General features: G+C 37.3%; 1 protein-coding gene across 4 annotated transcripts in view; it reads right to left on the bottom strand.

Annotated features, from left to right (window-relative positions):
- Window positions 1-263: 263 nt before the first annotated feature.
- The window catches only part of ALPK2 (alpha kinase 2), a 215722-nt gene continuing 198875 nt past the window's right edge, over window positions 264-17110 (bottom strand). For 3 of the 4 annotated variants that reach the window (XM_074205153.1, XM_074205154.1, XM_074205155.1), the window contains one exon: window positions 264-1469. In XM_074205153.1, coding sequence (XP_074061254.1) covers window positions 1220-1469 — 250 coding nt within the window. In that variant the 3' untranslated portion in view covers window positions 264-1219. The remainder of the gene's footprint in view (window positions 1470-17110) is intronic. The other variant, XM_074205156.1, reaches the window with a different exon arrangement.

Below are 17110 nucleotides of genomic sequence, written 5' to 3'. Positions count from 1 at the left end.
CATATTCATGCCCTGATCCACTATTAACTGATTTTCTTCCAAACTTAAAGGTTCTTTGGTGGAGAGGGCAGGGCAGAGGGAGGTTCTATGCAGATATCTTTTGGAAAATGTAATGATAATGGCCTAGGTGGAGTATGTCTGCTCATATGGACATGATGTCAGCCAATCTTTCTAGTCACTTGACACTGGCCCATTCCATCAAACATGATCAGATTTGTTCTGTTTTCCCATTAATTACTTAGAAAGAGTTGACTAGTGAAAAAAGGGCTAGTGAGATCTAAGTTGGAGGTGGAGGTAGAAAGGGAAAGGCACAATATAAGGAGAGACAGTGTAAACACAGAAGGGTATAGAGCTCACACCCTCTTGTGTATAAAGGAGAAAATGCAGCTCAATGTTTATGGCTCTTTATAAAACCAGAAAAAGAGTCATCAATCTTTGGGGTTCTGGATGTATGGAAAATAATAGAAAGTTAGTACCTTTTCAAGTGGAGACCTAAGAATAGAGAAACCACAGATACCCATTTTTAGAGCTTTTCTGTTCTAAAAGGGAACGTCATATGAGTAGGTCACCTTATTAGGTGATTACTAAACCCAAGAGATCTGACTTATGAAACAAATTACTCAGAAAAGATGCCAGCAATGATCCAAGTAACCACACAACTTGTTTTTGTTTAAATAGGAATTTAATTAAACAGAAAAAAGTACACCTGGTTGTCAAAGTTTCATAAGGGTAACAACTGTGCAAATAATTATGAAAAAGGTCATCATTACTGAAAAATTTCAACAAGGCCAGTAATCAACACTAGTGCAAAACTTCAATATGGAGAGTCAATCATTCATATTTTAAGTTTATTTAGCAGCTGAATGCCATAGCCTCACTGGTCTAGTGGGAAGTAAGGAAGACAATAGGATAAGAAGTCCCATCTTTTCACCAAGTCCTTGATAACACAAGAATGTGCAAAAAACCCCCACAAATATACACAGATGTAACATTGGTAAAAATGCTGAAAAGTTCATACAAAGAGAGGACTGACTATCACTATGATGATAGTTTAGTTTGTTTTCCCAGTAAGTGTATCATAGGTCCTATCCTGCTAACATTTCAGTGAGGACAGCAAGTGTTGGTTTCAAAGAATATTAAGGCATTGTACATTGGGAATAACTATAGTCTTATAACTGATTATGAAGTCCCTCTCGCATGAGGTCTCTGCTCTTCTCTTTCACTCTCTGCTTGCAGGCAACTTAACTGTGGAGTCTATTTTCTTCTCTGTGGGAGCATTGACCCCTGCCTTCTTGGCAGGGATGGTGGATGGCTGAACTTTGCCTCTCCCGATGACTGGTTTCTTCTGTTTCTGGTTATTGGTTTGAAGGGATTTTAACCCCAGCATTTCACAATACTTATTACACTGGTGTAATGCTTTAAACTGATCAATGAAGGTCATGGAACAGTTGCCTTTAAAACCTTTATACCTGTAAGGGAGGAAAGAGAAATTTTTAAGTGGAAACCTTACTAGAAAGAGCTGGTCTACTAGATTTGAAGAATGGTCTACCCATTTGAAGAAGAGAAATTGATGGAGAGAGGAGAAAAACATACTCTACATTTAAAATCATCAAATTGTGGAGCTAAAGTGGGGAAAGATTTCAGAGGCCATCCCATTAAACCTTCTTCTTTTACAGATGAGGGGAACTGTAATTCAGAGGTTACATGTTTCACCATTTGACATATTGGTAATAAGCAACTGAAACAAAGTATTAGTAAATACCAGACAAGAATATCAATGATGGTAAAAACAAAAAGGAAACAATGGAATTAAGGGTAAGTAAAATCAGTCTTATTCAGTAAAGTGATTCAAATCACCTTCAGCATGATATCAAAAAGAGTTCCAAGTCCTTAACTGATCTTAAAATGTTAGTGTATTTTGCATTCTTATTTTTATTCATATACTTAGGTGACAGGAACCTGGGAGAAATTTCAATGGTATAAAAATCCAATATCAAATACAAGTAATCTTTACCCTTTCTTTTTTTTTCCCTATCAAGTTTTTCTTACGAAAGGAATACTATCATTTTATTTAGAGTTGGACAGCATTTCAAAAGATACTGCAGTTACTCCAGTTAATTTATAGTAATGAAAACTGAAACATATGAAGTGAAATGAAGGTCACATAATTCTGCAACAGAAGGGAGGAGGACTGAAACTCAGGTCTCACTCATAATTTACTGGTTTTTCCCACTATTCCAAGTTGGTTCTCACAAAAGACTATTTGCCTTAGGTTCAGTAGCTTACCCAGGGCTTGGCATAAATTTAAAAAAAAATTTTTAATTTAAACAGCAAATAAAATGATCATATCTACATACAAAATAGGATGGATGATGAAGACATTATATATGATATTATAATCTCTATGACATTATAGTTTCTCTTTCCTTTTAAATATATAATACTTATTATGTTCCTTTAAATAAATAATAAATGCTTTAAAATGTTCCTTTAAAGCTGACTGCTCCTCTGTCTCTTCTGTACATGCTGACTCTTTTCTTTTTCTTTTTCTTTCCATACTAGTATTGCTACCTCTCTTCTTTCCCCTACCAATTCTTTAAAAGAAAAAAAATATGTAACACATATACATACTAAGTAAAACAAATTAACAAGTTGAACACATCCAAAAATGTTTCTTGCTTTGAACCTTGAGATTATCACCTTTCTATCAGGATGTGGATAGCACATTTTTTATTAGTCTACTGGAGTTATGGTTGCTCATTTTTTTAAATCAACTTTATGCATGGCATTGTTCAATTTATTCTATATCATTTCATAGTCTTGCTAGGTTTTCTGAATCCATCCCTTTCATCACTTCTCATAGGATAATTCCATTCCATTCCATAATTTGTTCACCAATTTCTAAATGATGGACACTTCTTTAGTTTCCATATCTTTGTTATAACAAATAGAGCTTCTATACGTATTTGTACACAAATAGGTCATTTTGCCCTTTCTTTGATCTCTTTGAGGTATAAACTTAATAGTGGCATAGCTGGGTGCAAATAAATACACAGTTTATTGACCTTTTGGATATGGTTCCAAATTTCTTTCTAGAATATATATGTGCCTACCTTCCTATATAATCTCTAGTAGTCATAATTTTTCTTTCTTATCTGGTAACTATGGGATAGAACCTCTGAAAGTTTTTCTAATTAATATTTACCAGAGTGGGTTTTTTCAATTTTTAAAAGTATTTTACATGTTTTTTGATAGCTTGAATTTCTTCCTATGAGAACTGCCTGGTATTATTCTTTAACAATTTATGTTTTAGGTAATGGATCTTGTTCCTGTATAATAGAATCTTTTTCTTATATATGTTGAATATCAGATCTTCATCAAAGAAGTAACAAAATTTTTTCTAGCAAGATATTTTTAATCTAGTTCTAGATGCACTGATTTTTGTAAAAAAAATGTTTCAATTTTATGTAATTAAAATTGTCTACTTTATTATCTTTGATTCTTTCTTACTTTGGGATATAAACTATTCCATAAACCATTTTCTTCCCTGTTCTTCTAATTTTGTTTATGGTGTGAATTTTTATGTCTGAGACATGGATCCATTTGGATCTTATTTTTGTATATGGTATGAAATGATGGTTTAAACCAGTTTGGAATGAATAGTGTAGTCAGAGTCTTTAGATTTATTGAACATATTATTACTTAACATTCTCTGCTGAGTGATTTCTATTTTTTAACCAATATTAGCTAGTTTATGATTACTGATTTGTAGAAGAGTTACAGACATGGTATTGTTATAACTCCATTTACAATTTCTTTTGAGATTCTTGATCTTTAGTTTTCCAGATGAACCTTGCTAAAAATAAAACATTCAATCTCTATAAAGTAATAGAATGATTGTTATGATACTGAATAACTATACTAATTTAAGCAAATTTTATAATAATATAACAATATTGACCTGGGGCAACCATAGCCAGTTAATATTTATCTAAGTATTTTTTAAAAAAATAAATTTATTTATTTATTTTTATTTACACATTACTAAAATATTCTTGTTTAAGAGTAAACATAGGCAGCTAGGTGGCTCAGGGGATAGCACGCCAGTCCAGGAATCAGGAGTATTTGAGTTCAAATCTGGCCTCAGACACTTAATAATTACCCAGCTGTGTGGCCTTGGGCAAGCCACTTAACCCCATTGCCTAGCAAAAACCTAAAAAAGAAAAAAAGTAAACATGATACCCTCTTCCCCCACAAAAAGATAAAACCTCATGAGAAATAGCGTGAAAGAAAGAGAAAAAAAAATGTGTTTCAGTGTGTGTTCTGATTTTATTAGCTCTGTCTTGGGTGAATCATATTTTTTTTTATCATAAGTCCATCATAGAAGTTAGTTTCACATTTTTTCCACAGTTGCTGTTGCTGATTGTAATTCCCTCCACCCATTCCTCCTCACTATTGTCTATTTTCTCTCTCCTTTCACTCTGTCCCTTTTCAAAAATGTGCTGTGGGGCAGCCAAGTGGCACAGCAGACAGAGAACCAGCTCTGGGGCCAAGAGTCCCCAAGCCCACATCCCACCCCAGAGACCCAGCAACAACCTAGCCCCGTGGTCCCAGACAGGTCACTCAATCCCAGCACCTTGCAAAAAGTAAAAAAGAAAATGTGTTATATCTGAATATTCTCTCCCATGATCTACCTCTTTTCTATAACGCACATCCCCCCTTCCCCCTGTCCCCCTTCTCTCCTTTTTCCTGTAGATGCCTATCCCCTATTGAGTGTGTATGCTGTTTCTTCTCTGAGCCATTTCTAATGAGAATGAAGGTTTCCTCATTCTCCCTCACCTTCCCCCTTCCATACCATTGCAAAAGCTACATGAAACATCTTAGCTTATTCTACCTCTCCTTTCTCTTGCTCCACTGCATTTCCCTTTCACCCATTGACTCCATTTTTACAATATATTATATCTTCAAATTCAGCTCTCTCCTGTGCTTCATCCATAAAAGCTCTTTCAACCTGCTCTATTAAATGAGAAGGTTCATATGAGTATTATCAGTATCATCTTTCCATGCAGGAATACATGCAGTTCATCCTCATTAAGTCCCTCATAATTTACCCTTCTTGTCGACTCTCTCTATGCTTCACCTGAATCCTCTACTTGAAGGTCAAACTTTCTGTTTAGCTCTGGTTGTTTCAACAGGAACATCTGAAATTCCCCTGTTTCATTGAAAATCCATCTTTTCCCCTGGAAGAGCATGTTCAGTTTTGCTGGGTAGTTGATTCTCAGTTGCATTCCAAGCTCTTTTGCTTTACGGAATATTATATTCCAAGCCCTATGAGCCCTTAATGTAGTTGTTGCTAAGTCCTGTGTGATCCTGACTGCAGCTCCACGATATTTGAATTGTATCCTTCTGGCTGCTTGTAATATTTTCTCTTTGACTTGGGAGTTCTGGAACTTGGCTATAATATTCCTGGGGTTTGTTTTTTTTAATCTCTTTCTTGGGAAGATCAGTGCATTCTCTCAATTTCTATTTTGCCCTCTGTTTCTAGGATACCAGGGCAATTTTCCTTTAGAAATTCTTTAAAAATGAGGTCAAGGCTCTGTTCCTGATCATGACTTTCAGGTATCCCAATAATTTTCATATTATCTTTCCTGAATCTGTTTTCCTTATCAGTTGTTTTTTCAATGAGATATTTCACATTTTCTTCTAATTTTTCATTCTTTTGGTGTTCCACTACTGTGTCTTGAGTTCTCACAAAGTCATCAGCTTCCTTTAGCTCCATTCTACATCTGACGGGTTTGTTTTCCTCAGAGAGCTTTCTTATCTCCTTTTCCATCTGGCCAATTCTTCTCTTTAAAGCATTCTTCTCCTCAATAACTTTTTTGAACTATTTTATCCATTTGACCTAGGTTTTTAACATGTTATTTTCTTCAACATTTTTTTGAATCTCTTTGCTAAGCCACTGACTTCATTTTCATGTTTTTTCCTACATCTCTCTCATTTCTTTTCTCAGTTTTTCTTCTATCTCCCTTACTTGATTTTCAGTCTTTTTTGAGCTCTGTAATAGCCTGACCCCAACTTCTAATATTTCTTGGAGTCTTCAGATGCAGAAGCTTGGACTATCTCATCTTCAGATTTTGATCTTCCACAGGATCATAGTAAAAGTAATTGTCAATGGTCTGGTTCTTTTTTCCCCCTGTTTACTCATTTCCCCAGCCTGTGCCTGGTTTTGGGGTGCTTCCTGAGCTTTTGAGTATCATTGGGACACCCCCACAAGGACCTCAATGTGTGAGGCTCTGACTGCTGTCCTGTTCTGTGAATGACCACAAGTGCACCCTTCTGCCATGGGGCTGAGATGGGAGGGGTGTCCCTGCTCTATGGGGGGCCTAGACTTCAACCAGAATCTGAATGTGGTCAGAGCCCCAGAATCCTGTTCCAGGGACAGAGGACAGACCTTGGTAGTCTCCCTCCACTCCCTTAGCTGGAGTGGGCTTAGCACTCAGGGCACAGCTGCCTGGAGGCTCCTGCTGGATGACTCCACTCTAATTATTCTAATAATAAATATTTCTAAAAATATTTAATAGTTACATGCATATAATTTATGTGTATATATATATGGTATGTGTGTGTGTGTGTGTGTGTGTGTGTGTGTGTGTGTGTGTACGTAGGTAAGTAAACTTCCAACTATTTCTTCTATTTTGTAATTGTTTTGAATGGAATTTTTTTTCTAACTTCTACTGCTGAATTTTGTTGATAGTATATAGAAAAACTGATGTTTTAACACAGAACTCATTTTACTAGTTCTTTTAGAGATGACTGTCTTCTATAACACCAAGATTGCTTTGGGAATGAAAATTAATTAAAGATCTTAGGATCAAAAATTTTAAAAAAGATGCAAAACAACAGAGTAAAGACAGGAACTCACCAGAGCTGTTCCCCAAACCACTCCAAATACCTTTAAATAATGACTCTAACCAAATTCTAAGAATGGCAGAACCCACAAAAAGACTAAGTGAAACAATTTTCCAGTCCAAGAAAACCTGGAAGATCCATGGTAAGGATCTATTACACCAGCATTAGAAAGAGCCTGCAATGCAGCCCAAGCTGTGCTGGAAGCCATTCAGGAATAGACCACAGGGCATCTGGACTTCTGGGGATGTCTGGGTCTGGTGGAACTGGTGATAGTTCCAGACATCTCAGCCCAGGGATTGTCAAAGACAGTTTGGAAGGTCAACAGGAAAACTATGCCACATCAAAGTGAGAGTGAAGCCCAGTCCAGCACAGACCTCAACACACACCCAGTTCCCCAGGGACTAGGAACAGACCTAGGGAGCCACCTAGCAGCTTCTTCCAGAACACTTAACCCATTGATGTAAGGGAGCCAGAGGGGCTTGCAGAGGTCTCTTTGTTATCTCTGAGGCAGGACTTTATTGCTGTGACCATACTCAGTTCCAAGTCTCAGTCTGAGGCTCCAGCCTCCAGAAAAGAAGCAAAAACGCAAGAGAGCTCAGGGTCTACAGTAGAGCAGGGACATTTCTCACAATTTCAGGGCAGAAAGGAGTGCTTGTGGCCACCTACAGACCATAATACAGAATAGGAGAGCAGTCATAGCATCTCCTAAGACCTTGGAGGAAGTGAGAATTTGCAGGTCCCTGGGGGGGTGTCCCTGAAAACAATTACAATAACCCTCCACAATGGAAGCAGAGCCCCATCTTAATAAAGAGCTAAAATCAAATCATAGGATGGGGAAATGAGCAAGCAACATAAGAAAAAAAAATCCACCACAGACAATTACTTTGGGAACTTCCAGCCAAGATGGCAGAGAAAAGACAGGCACAGTGCAAGTCTCATGATCTGCTTTCCTGATCTTCCCTCATATATAACATGAAACAAACCTCTTAACAGAAATCCTATCTACAAAACCCAGAGAAATAAACTAGGAGATCTACCTCAAGGTTTATCCTCTGGGATAGTGGGTGAGCCGAGTGCATATGGCAGACTCTGCTGGGAGCACAGAACAGGGTCAGAGCCTGAGAGCTCAACTAGCCTGATCAATGGGGCGGTCTAGAACCTGGAAGCCTAAAAGCAGGGCAAGCCTGATCGGCTACAGGGGTGTGGGCCAACTAGGAAGCAGAGGCATTGGTTGGGCACTGACAATCTGGAGCTTACCTGCAGAGCTAGAGTGTGAGTTCCAGTGTAGGAGAGCTGCAGCCATACCTTCATTTCAGCTGAAGCCTCTTCCCACAACAAACACAATTACAGGCCACCTCTGTCCCAGGCTAAGAGCAGCAGACCTTTCTCAGCTATGAATAGGGAGAGCAATTACCTTGCCCTAGGGCAAAACCCACCATTGGACAAAGATAAAAGTACACAACAGCTTCATCTACCCTCTCCAGGCTAAGGAAGAGGGCCTCAAATTAAAGTCATAGATACTCCAGAGAAATCAACCAACACAGTCTACTGGCCAGCCCACTTGGAGTTACTAAACCCAGTGAGTAAAGCCTCTAGGGATCTCAACACCAAACCTCTGTGAACCAGCCCCTTGCCAACATAAGTCTTAGGAAAATGAAGAAAGTTCAGAGAAAAGGAGGGTCCATAGAACAGTTCCTCGAAGGAAAAGACCCTAACTCAGAGAGACCTAGAACCTCTGAGGAGAATATGACCTGATCTCCAGCACAGAAAGGCTTCCTTGAAGAAATGAGGAAGGAGTTTAAAAATCAATTGGAAAATTTGGGAGAGACAATTAACACCTTTCAACAAGAAAACAAATCATTGGAAAATATAATTGGACAAATGCAAAAAAGAAAATAAGTCTCTCAAAACCTCAATTGGTCAAATGGAAAACTTTCAAAAATAGAATTGATCAATTGGAAAAGGAGCTGCAAAAGATAAATGAAGAAAATTCTTCTCTAAAAAAAAAGAATGGAGTCTGTGGAAACTAATGACTTCATGAGACAGCAAGAGTCTGTTAAACAAAACCAAAAAAATTGAAAAATTAGAAGAAAATGTAAAATACCTCATCAGCAAAACCACTGACCTCAAGAACTGATCAAGAAGGGAAAACCTGAGAATTATGGGTCTTCCTGGAAACATTAAAGAGGAAAAAAAAAAGCCTGGACTTAATATTAAGGGATTTAGTGATGGAAAATTGCCCTGATATCATGGAACCAGAGGGCAAAACTGTTATTGAAAAAAATACATTGATACCCTCCAGAAAGAGATCCTAAAATGAAAACACCAAGGAATGTTGTGGCCAAATTCCAGAACGATCAGATAAAAGAGAAACTCCTGCAAGCAGCTAGAAAGAAACAATTTAAATATCAAGGAGCCTGGAATGAGATATTCCAAAGAGCAAGAGAATTTGGAATGCAGCCAAGAATCCACTACTCAGCAAAGCTGAGTCTTCTCTTCCAGGGGAAAAGATGGACATTTAATGAAATGGAAGACTTCCAACATTTCCTGATGAAAAGACTAGGGCTTAATAGAAAATTTGGACATAGACAATTACATTGGTCCTATGGAGGATCAAAATACAACTCAGAAGATAATAAAGTCAAAGCTCCTACATCCAAAACCTCCAAGAAAAATGGAAAAATTGGGAAGAGAAAAGAGAATGATGTGGGGAAATTATGAAAATCAAGTCAGCAACTTGGTAGAGATACCAAAAAATACTGAAGAAAATAACATCTTAAAAACCAGTTTGGATCAAATGAAAAAAGCAGTTCAAAAGGCCAATGAAGAGAAGAATGCCTTAAAGCAGACTTGATCAGATGGAAAAGAGATACAAAAGCTCTCTGAAGAAAATATTACTTTAAATGTAGAATGGAGCTAAGGAAAACTGATTACTTTGTGAGAAATCTAGAAACAATAAAACAAAACCAAAAGAATTAAAAACTAGAAGAAAATGTAAAATCTCTTATTGGAAAAACAACTGACATGGAAAACAGATCCGATAGATAATTTTAAAATTATTGGATTACATGAAAACCATGACTAAAAAAAAAGAACCTAGATGTCATTTTTCAAGAAATTCTCCAGGAAAACTGCCCTGATTTTCTAGAAGCAGAGGGTAAAAATGAAAGAATCTACTAATCACCTCCTAATAGAGATCACAAAATGAAATCTGCCCAGGAATATTTCAGTCAGATTTGATAACTCCCAAGTCAAGGAGGAAATATTACAAGCAGCCAGAAAGAAACAATTCAAATATTGTAGAGTTACAGTCAGGATAACACAAGATTTAGCAGCTTCTACATTAAGGGTTTGTAGGGCTTAGAATATGATATTTCAGAAGGCAAGAGAACTTGGATTAGAACTGAGATTCAACTACCCAACAAAACTGAGCTTATTCTTTTAGGGGAAAAGTTGGATATTCAATGTAATAGGGGGACTTTCAACCTTTCTGGATGAAACAACCAGAATTGAACAGAAAGTTTGATCTTCAAGTACAGGACTCAGGTGAAGCATAGAGAGGGTGGATGAGAAGGGCAAATTAGGAGGGATTTAATGATGTTGAATTGCTTGTATTCCTGTATGGGGAAATTATACTTATAATTCCTATGAACTTTCTCATTTATTAGGGAGTTACATACATATATGAAAAAAGTCTTTGTGGTGGAATGGAAGAGGGGAAAATGAAGTGGAGTAAATGAACCTTATTCCCATCAGAAGTGGCTCAGAGAGGGAATAACATACACACTCAATTATGGATAGAAATCTTATCTTACCCTAAAGGAAAATGGGAGAGGAAAGGGATGGGAGAAAGGGGATAGGGAGAGGAAGGGAGGGTATAGATGATAGAAAAGAGGGAAGATCATGGAAGAGGGTAGTCAGATACAAAACACTTTCGAGGAGGGACAGGGTGAAAAGAGAGAAAGAACAGAGTAAATGGGAGTGCAGGGAATAGGATGGAAGGAAATACAGTTAGCAATAGGAAATGTGGGGGAAAATATTGAAGCAATTTCTCTGATGGACTTTTGATAAAGAATCCTATCCATCTCAAAGATAGAGTTGATGATATCTGAATAAAGACTGAAGCATTTTTTTCTCATTTTATTTTTCCTGAGGTTTCTTTTTGGGGGGGGGAGGGGCATGGTTATGTTTACTTTTACATTACCATTGCAGTAATGTTTTTCATGGTTACACATTTTTAACCTACTCCAGGGCTGTCCAAAATGCAGCTGGCAGTGCAATTTCATGCTGTCCCCTGTGGGCTTACCAAATGCTTTAGTAAATGAAGTTGAGCTACTGCAGAGCTCTTACTAAAATGGCAAATCAAAATATATTGTCTGTTGTTTCAATAAAAGCTTTTAAAAAGTAAGGTTGGATAACCCTAACCTACACCAAGTAACTTGCTTTTTCAATGGGGGGAGTGGGGTGGGAGGAAGAGAGGGAATTTGGAACTCAAGGTTTCAGAAGTAAATGTTGAAACATTTTTGCATGTAGCTGGGGGCAAAAATTTAAAAACAAAATAAATAGAAAAAAGAAAAGAAGGATACCTAAATATTCTTATGTTTGTTATCACCATGGATAATTTGGTAGACTCAATACATGTAAACAAAAGGTAAGGCTTAACAAAGACAGCAGCCATATTGACTGACACATTGAATTTTAGTATATTTAAAAATCAACGTGAAAATAACTTTTATTTTATATCCTTACTCTGCCACTGCTTGGTATCTTCAAAGTTTGGTTAATATCCTATTGTGCCATAGAAAGTATTCAGCTCCAGAACTATGGAAGTGGAATGGATTACCTTGTGAGGTGGGCTGCTCATCACTGAGGGTATTCAAACAGAGACTAGATAGATGTGCATTATTGTCAGTTTTTGTGAAGGCTTTTAGAACACCAAAGCTTGTTACCCACCATAGAAACAACAAGCACTCTGTACTCTTTGTCATTTAAAAATGATAAATTGCTCAAATGTTCTGAGAGCAATTGGAATCAATCTTTACTCTCTGAACTTAAACTGATAGCCATGGAAATCAAGGTAATGTGGTTGGACCTACAAGTCAAAGAAACTTTCAGAACAGTATCTTTTTGGAGAATATCTTAAAATACTTGCTCTCTTATTCCTTGCAAATTAATCACAGAAATCACAGAATTTTATTATTAGATGGAAATAGAAGTCCAAAGCCAGTCTGGTACAAAAGAAATAGTCACATAAGAAACTGAATTCAAATTCTGTCTCTTCTCTAGTATGTTTCATCAAACCTTAACAATGTTTTCTAGACATCTTCCAATTGTATTTGCTGACAAAAGAATGTGTTTTAGTTTATCACCTTTTTTGTTTTCTGTGAATTATTTAAATCATTTCTACTATAAGAAAAGAACAAATATTTCTACAATGGGGTGTGGCTTTTCATTTTTGCAATATTACATAGGGAATGTCATAAACTTCAAAGGGTTAATAAAATTTAGTGAAATTTCCTAACGTTCTAAATTAACTCTTAATTTTAAACATTGTTGAACTTTTTCCTTATGGATGCTTAGATCCAAAAATGTTAATTTCTTCAAGACACAATACACACTAAGGTAACATTCAGTATCAATAACAGTGAATGTTAAGCTATATTTCGAATAATCTAGAAAATTTTGAATTGATAACTTCTTGTCAAATCTGGTTAGATCATTATGTTTGTACCTCATAATTCAGCTCTTTTATTTACTCGCTGCCTATGACCTTGGGCTTGTCTGGGTCTTCCTTCACAATTTTGAAAAACTAAGGTGATGATGATACTACAGAGGGATTAGCAACAAAGAAGATCTGCCCACTCCATCCATAAGTATAAGGGGAATGGAGCCTGGCCTGGGCAAAAAAAAAAAAAAACACCCCAAAACCAAACTATAAAAACAAACCAAAGAAATTTTTAAATAAAAGCGTTGAACTCAAAAGTCTGGCTCTGGAATCAGGAGGACCTAAGTTCAAATCATTTTAAGAAACTTAATAATTATCTTTGGGCGGGGGAGGAAAAAAGGAAGGACAAAGCAACAACAATAATCTCATGTGACTTGGATTCAAATTCTGGTGTTGCCATTATGGGATTCTGAATCTGGGCTAAAAGCAATTAAAAAAAAAAAAGCAACCATAACAATTGCTCGTGTTTGGGTTTTTATTTGATTTTTTTTTTTAAGAAAGTCATGGGAAGATGGCGGAGAGAAGACAGGCACAGTTCTAAAGTGTCCTGATCTCTTCCCCATCTATCACATGAAACAAACCTCTTAAAAGAATTTTGAACCAGGAAACCCAGAAAGAAAAGCCAGGAGAGGAAAATCTACCTCAGGATTTGTCTCCTGCAGCAGCCTTGGCTGAGTACCAGCAGGTGAGTCTGGGCTCCGAGGGAAGATCAGCCTGGGATCAGCCAGATTAACAGCTGAATTGGAACCAGGAGTCTGAGGGCCCAAGAGCCGGACCTGCTGGATCAGCGGTAGGGCTGTATGAAGGGGGCTTGGGTCCGCAGGGAAGCAGAGGCGCTGGTGTTGGTGCTGTACCCCTGGAGCTTGGGGAAGGGGCTGCAGGGAGAGGTCTGGTGCAGGAGAGCTGCGGATGCCATCCCTGGGCTCCTCAAGTCTGAGAAACTCTGAGTCCATGCCTCTATTGCACTGTGGCCTCCTTCAAAACAAACAATTGCAAACTACTTCTGCCTCAGGCCCAGGTGTGTGAGCAAAAGAACCAGCCCAGCTGAGGAATGACCTCAGGCCAGGGTAAAGCCCACCATTGATTGAAGGCAAAAGAATTCAATAGCTCCAATTCCTTCTCTCAAGCAAAGGGAGAAGGCCTCTCAACCAAGGTCACAGACACTCCAGAGAGAGCAAACAGCACCTCCTACTGGCCAGCCAGAGAAACTGCACTCAGTAAAGCCTTTAGCGATCCCAAGGACAGGTGAACCAGCCCCCCCCCCAACTCAAGGTCTTAGCATAATGAAGAAGGGTCAGCAGAAAGGTGGATCCATAGAAAAATTCCTGGAAAGGAAAGACCCCAACTCAGAGAGACCTGGAACCTCTAAAGAGAATACAATCTGGTCTCCAGCACAGAAAGACTTCCTTGAAGAAATAAGGAAGGAGCTTAAAAATTTGGGAGAGACAATTAATACCTTGCAACAAGAAAAAAAAACCTTAGAAAGTACAATCGAACAAACACAAAAGGAGAATAAATCTCTCAGATCCTCAAATGAGCAAATGCAAAAAGAAATTAATTCTCTCAAAACCTCAATTGGTCAAATGGAAAGCTTTTTCAAAAGTAGAATTGACCAATTGGAAAAGGAGTTGCAAAAGGTTAAAGAAGAAAACTCCTCCCCCCAAAAAAGAACAGAGTCTACAGAAACTAATGACTCCATGAGACAGCAAGAGTCAGTTAAACAAAATCAAAAAATAGAAAAAATAGAAGCAAATGTAAAATACCTCATCAACAAAACTAATGACCTCGAGAATAGATCGAGAAGGGGCAACCTGAAAATTATAGGACTTTCTGAAAACATTGAAGAGGAAAAAAGCCTGGACTTAATATTACAGGATCTAGTGATGGAAAACTGCCCTGATATCATGGAATCAGAGGGCAAAGTAGTTATTGAAAGAGTACATCAATCCCCACCAGAAAAAGATTCTAAAATGAAAACACCAAGGAATGTTGTAGCCAAACTGCAGAACTATCAGATAAAAGAGAAAATCCTGCAAGCAGCCAGAAAGAAGCAATTTAAATATCAAGGAGCCACAGTAAGGATCACACAGGACCTGGCTGCATTAACTTTAAGGGATCAAAGGGCCTAGAACAAGATATTTCGAAGAGCACGGGAGCTTGGAATGCAGCCAAGAATCTACTTTCCTGCAAAGCTGAGCCTTCTCTTCCAGGGAAAAAGATGGACATTTAACGAAATGGAAGAGTTCCAAAAATTTCTGATGAAAAGACCAGAGCTAAAAAGAAAATTTGGATATCAAACAGGAGGTTCAAGAGACACATGAAAAGGTATATTAAAAAGGGGGGGGGTGGTAAAAGGAAAAAAATGCAATCCAGTAAGTTGAAACTGGCTATATTCCAGCATGGGGGCGGGGGGGGGGAAGAGACTCTCATAAATCCTGAGAAATGTAACTCTAACAGAGAGAATATACCTACCCAGAAATGATGGACATCCATGACCTATCCATGAGACTGCTATCTAATAGGATGTAACTGGCTTTAACCCCACTTGGGAGAAAGACTCTAATAACTCTCAGGAATTTTGACTCTATCCAATAGAATATACTGAACTAGAAGGGACAGACACTCAGAATTTTCTATGACCTAAATAGAATGATCTAAAAAAATACACTACCTCCCTAAAAAGGGGGACAGGAAAGAGACAGGAGGATGGAGGGGACTGAATGGGACAAATCTCATTACACTAAGAGGTACAAAAAAACCTATGGTAATAGAGGGGAAGAAGGGAGCAGAGGAGAAACACCTGAATCTTCTTCTCATCAGACTTGGCTTAAAGTCAACCTACACATACTCAATTAACTTATAAAACATCTAACCTTTCAAGTATTAAAAGGGGAAAAGGGGAGGGGGGGATGGAGAAAGGGAAGGGGAGTGGGGGAAATAAGGGGAAATAACAAAAGGAAGGGAAGGGAAAAGGGAAAAAGGGAAAGGGGAAAGAAAGGGGAGGGTGTGATATAGGAGGACAAACATACTGAAGGGGGTGGTATTCAAAAACAAAATACTGGGGAATATGGATAAAAGGGGGGAAAGGGGGAAAATACAAACAGAGGGAAGATAGCACAGAGGGTAACAAAGAATTAGTAATCATAACCTTGAATGTGAATGGGATGAACTCTCCCATAAAACGTAAGCAAATAGCAGAGTGGATTAAAAACCAGAATCCTTCAATATGCTGCTTACAAGAAACTCATTTAAAGCAGAGAGATACATATAGAGTAAAGGTAAAATATATTTTGCTTTGGCTGAAGTAAAAAAAGCAGGGATAGCAATCCTTATCTCAGACAAAGCAGCAGCAAAAATAGATAGCATTAAAAGAGATAAAGAAGGAAACTTTATCCTCCTAAAAGGTACCATAGACAATAAAGTCATTTCAATATTGAATGTATATGCACCCAGTGGGACAGGACCCAAATTCTTAGAGGAGAAGCTGAAAGAATTACAGGAAGACATAGACAGCAAAACTCTACTAGTGGGAGACCTCAACCTCCCGCTATCAGATCTAGATAAATCAAATCATAAAACAAACAAGAAAGAAATTATGGAGGTAAATAGATTGTTAGAAAAATTAGATATAGTAGACTTATGGAGGAAACTGAATGGGGATAGAAAGGAATGTACCTTTTTCTCTGCAGTACATGGAACTTATACAAAAATTGACCATGTACTATGACATAAAAACCTAATGATCAACTGCAGAAAGGCAGAAATAGTGAATACATCTTTCTCAGATCACAATGCAATAAAAGTCATATGCAATACTGGACCAAGGAGATATAGACCCAAAGCAAATTGGAAACTGAATAACCTCATTTTAAAAAATGAGTGGGCCAAAAAACAAATTATAGGAAGAATTAACCATTTTATCCTAGATAATGATAATAGTGAAACAACATACCAAAACCTATGGGATTCATTCAAAGCAACTCTCAGGGGATATATTATAGCTCTAAATGCTTATATGAATAAATTGGAGAAAGAGGAAATCAATGAACTAAACATGTAACTAAAAAAAATTAGAGAAAGAACAAATCAAAAATCCCCAATCAAATACCAAATTAGAAATTTTAAAAATTAAAGGAGAAATTAACAAAATTGAAAGCAAAAAACTATTGAATTAATAAATAAAACCAAAAGTTGGTATTATGAAAAAACCAATAGAATTGATAAACCTCTAGTCAATTTGATTAAAAAAAAGAAAGAAGAAAACCAAATTGCTAGTATTATAAATAACGAAAAAGGTGAATTCACCACCAATGAGGAGGAAATTAAAGTAATAATTTGAAATTATTTTGCCCAACTCTATGCCAATAAATTTGATAATCTAAGTGAAATGGATGAATATTTACAAAAATATAAGTTGCCCAGGTTAAATGAAGAAGAGATTAAATACCTAAACAACCCTATCTCAGAAAAAGAAAT

This window comes from Macrotis lagotis, chromosome X (genome assembly GCF_037893015.1).
Source record: "Macrotis lagotis isolate mMagLag1 chromosome X, bilby.v1.9.chrom.fasta, whole genome shotgun sequence".
NCBI lineage: Eukaryota > Metazoa > Chordata > Mammalia > Peramelemorphia > Peramelidae > Macrotis > Macrotis lagotis.
This window is presented reverse-complemented; position numbering and strand designations above follow the sequence as displayed.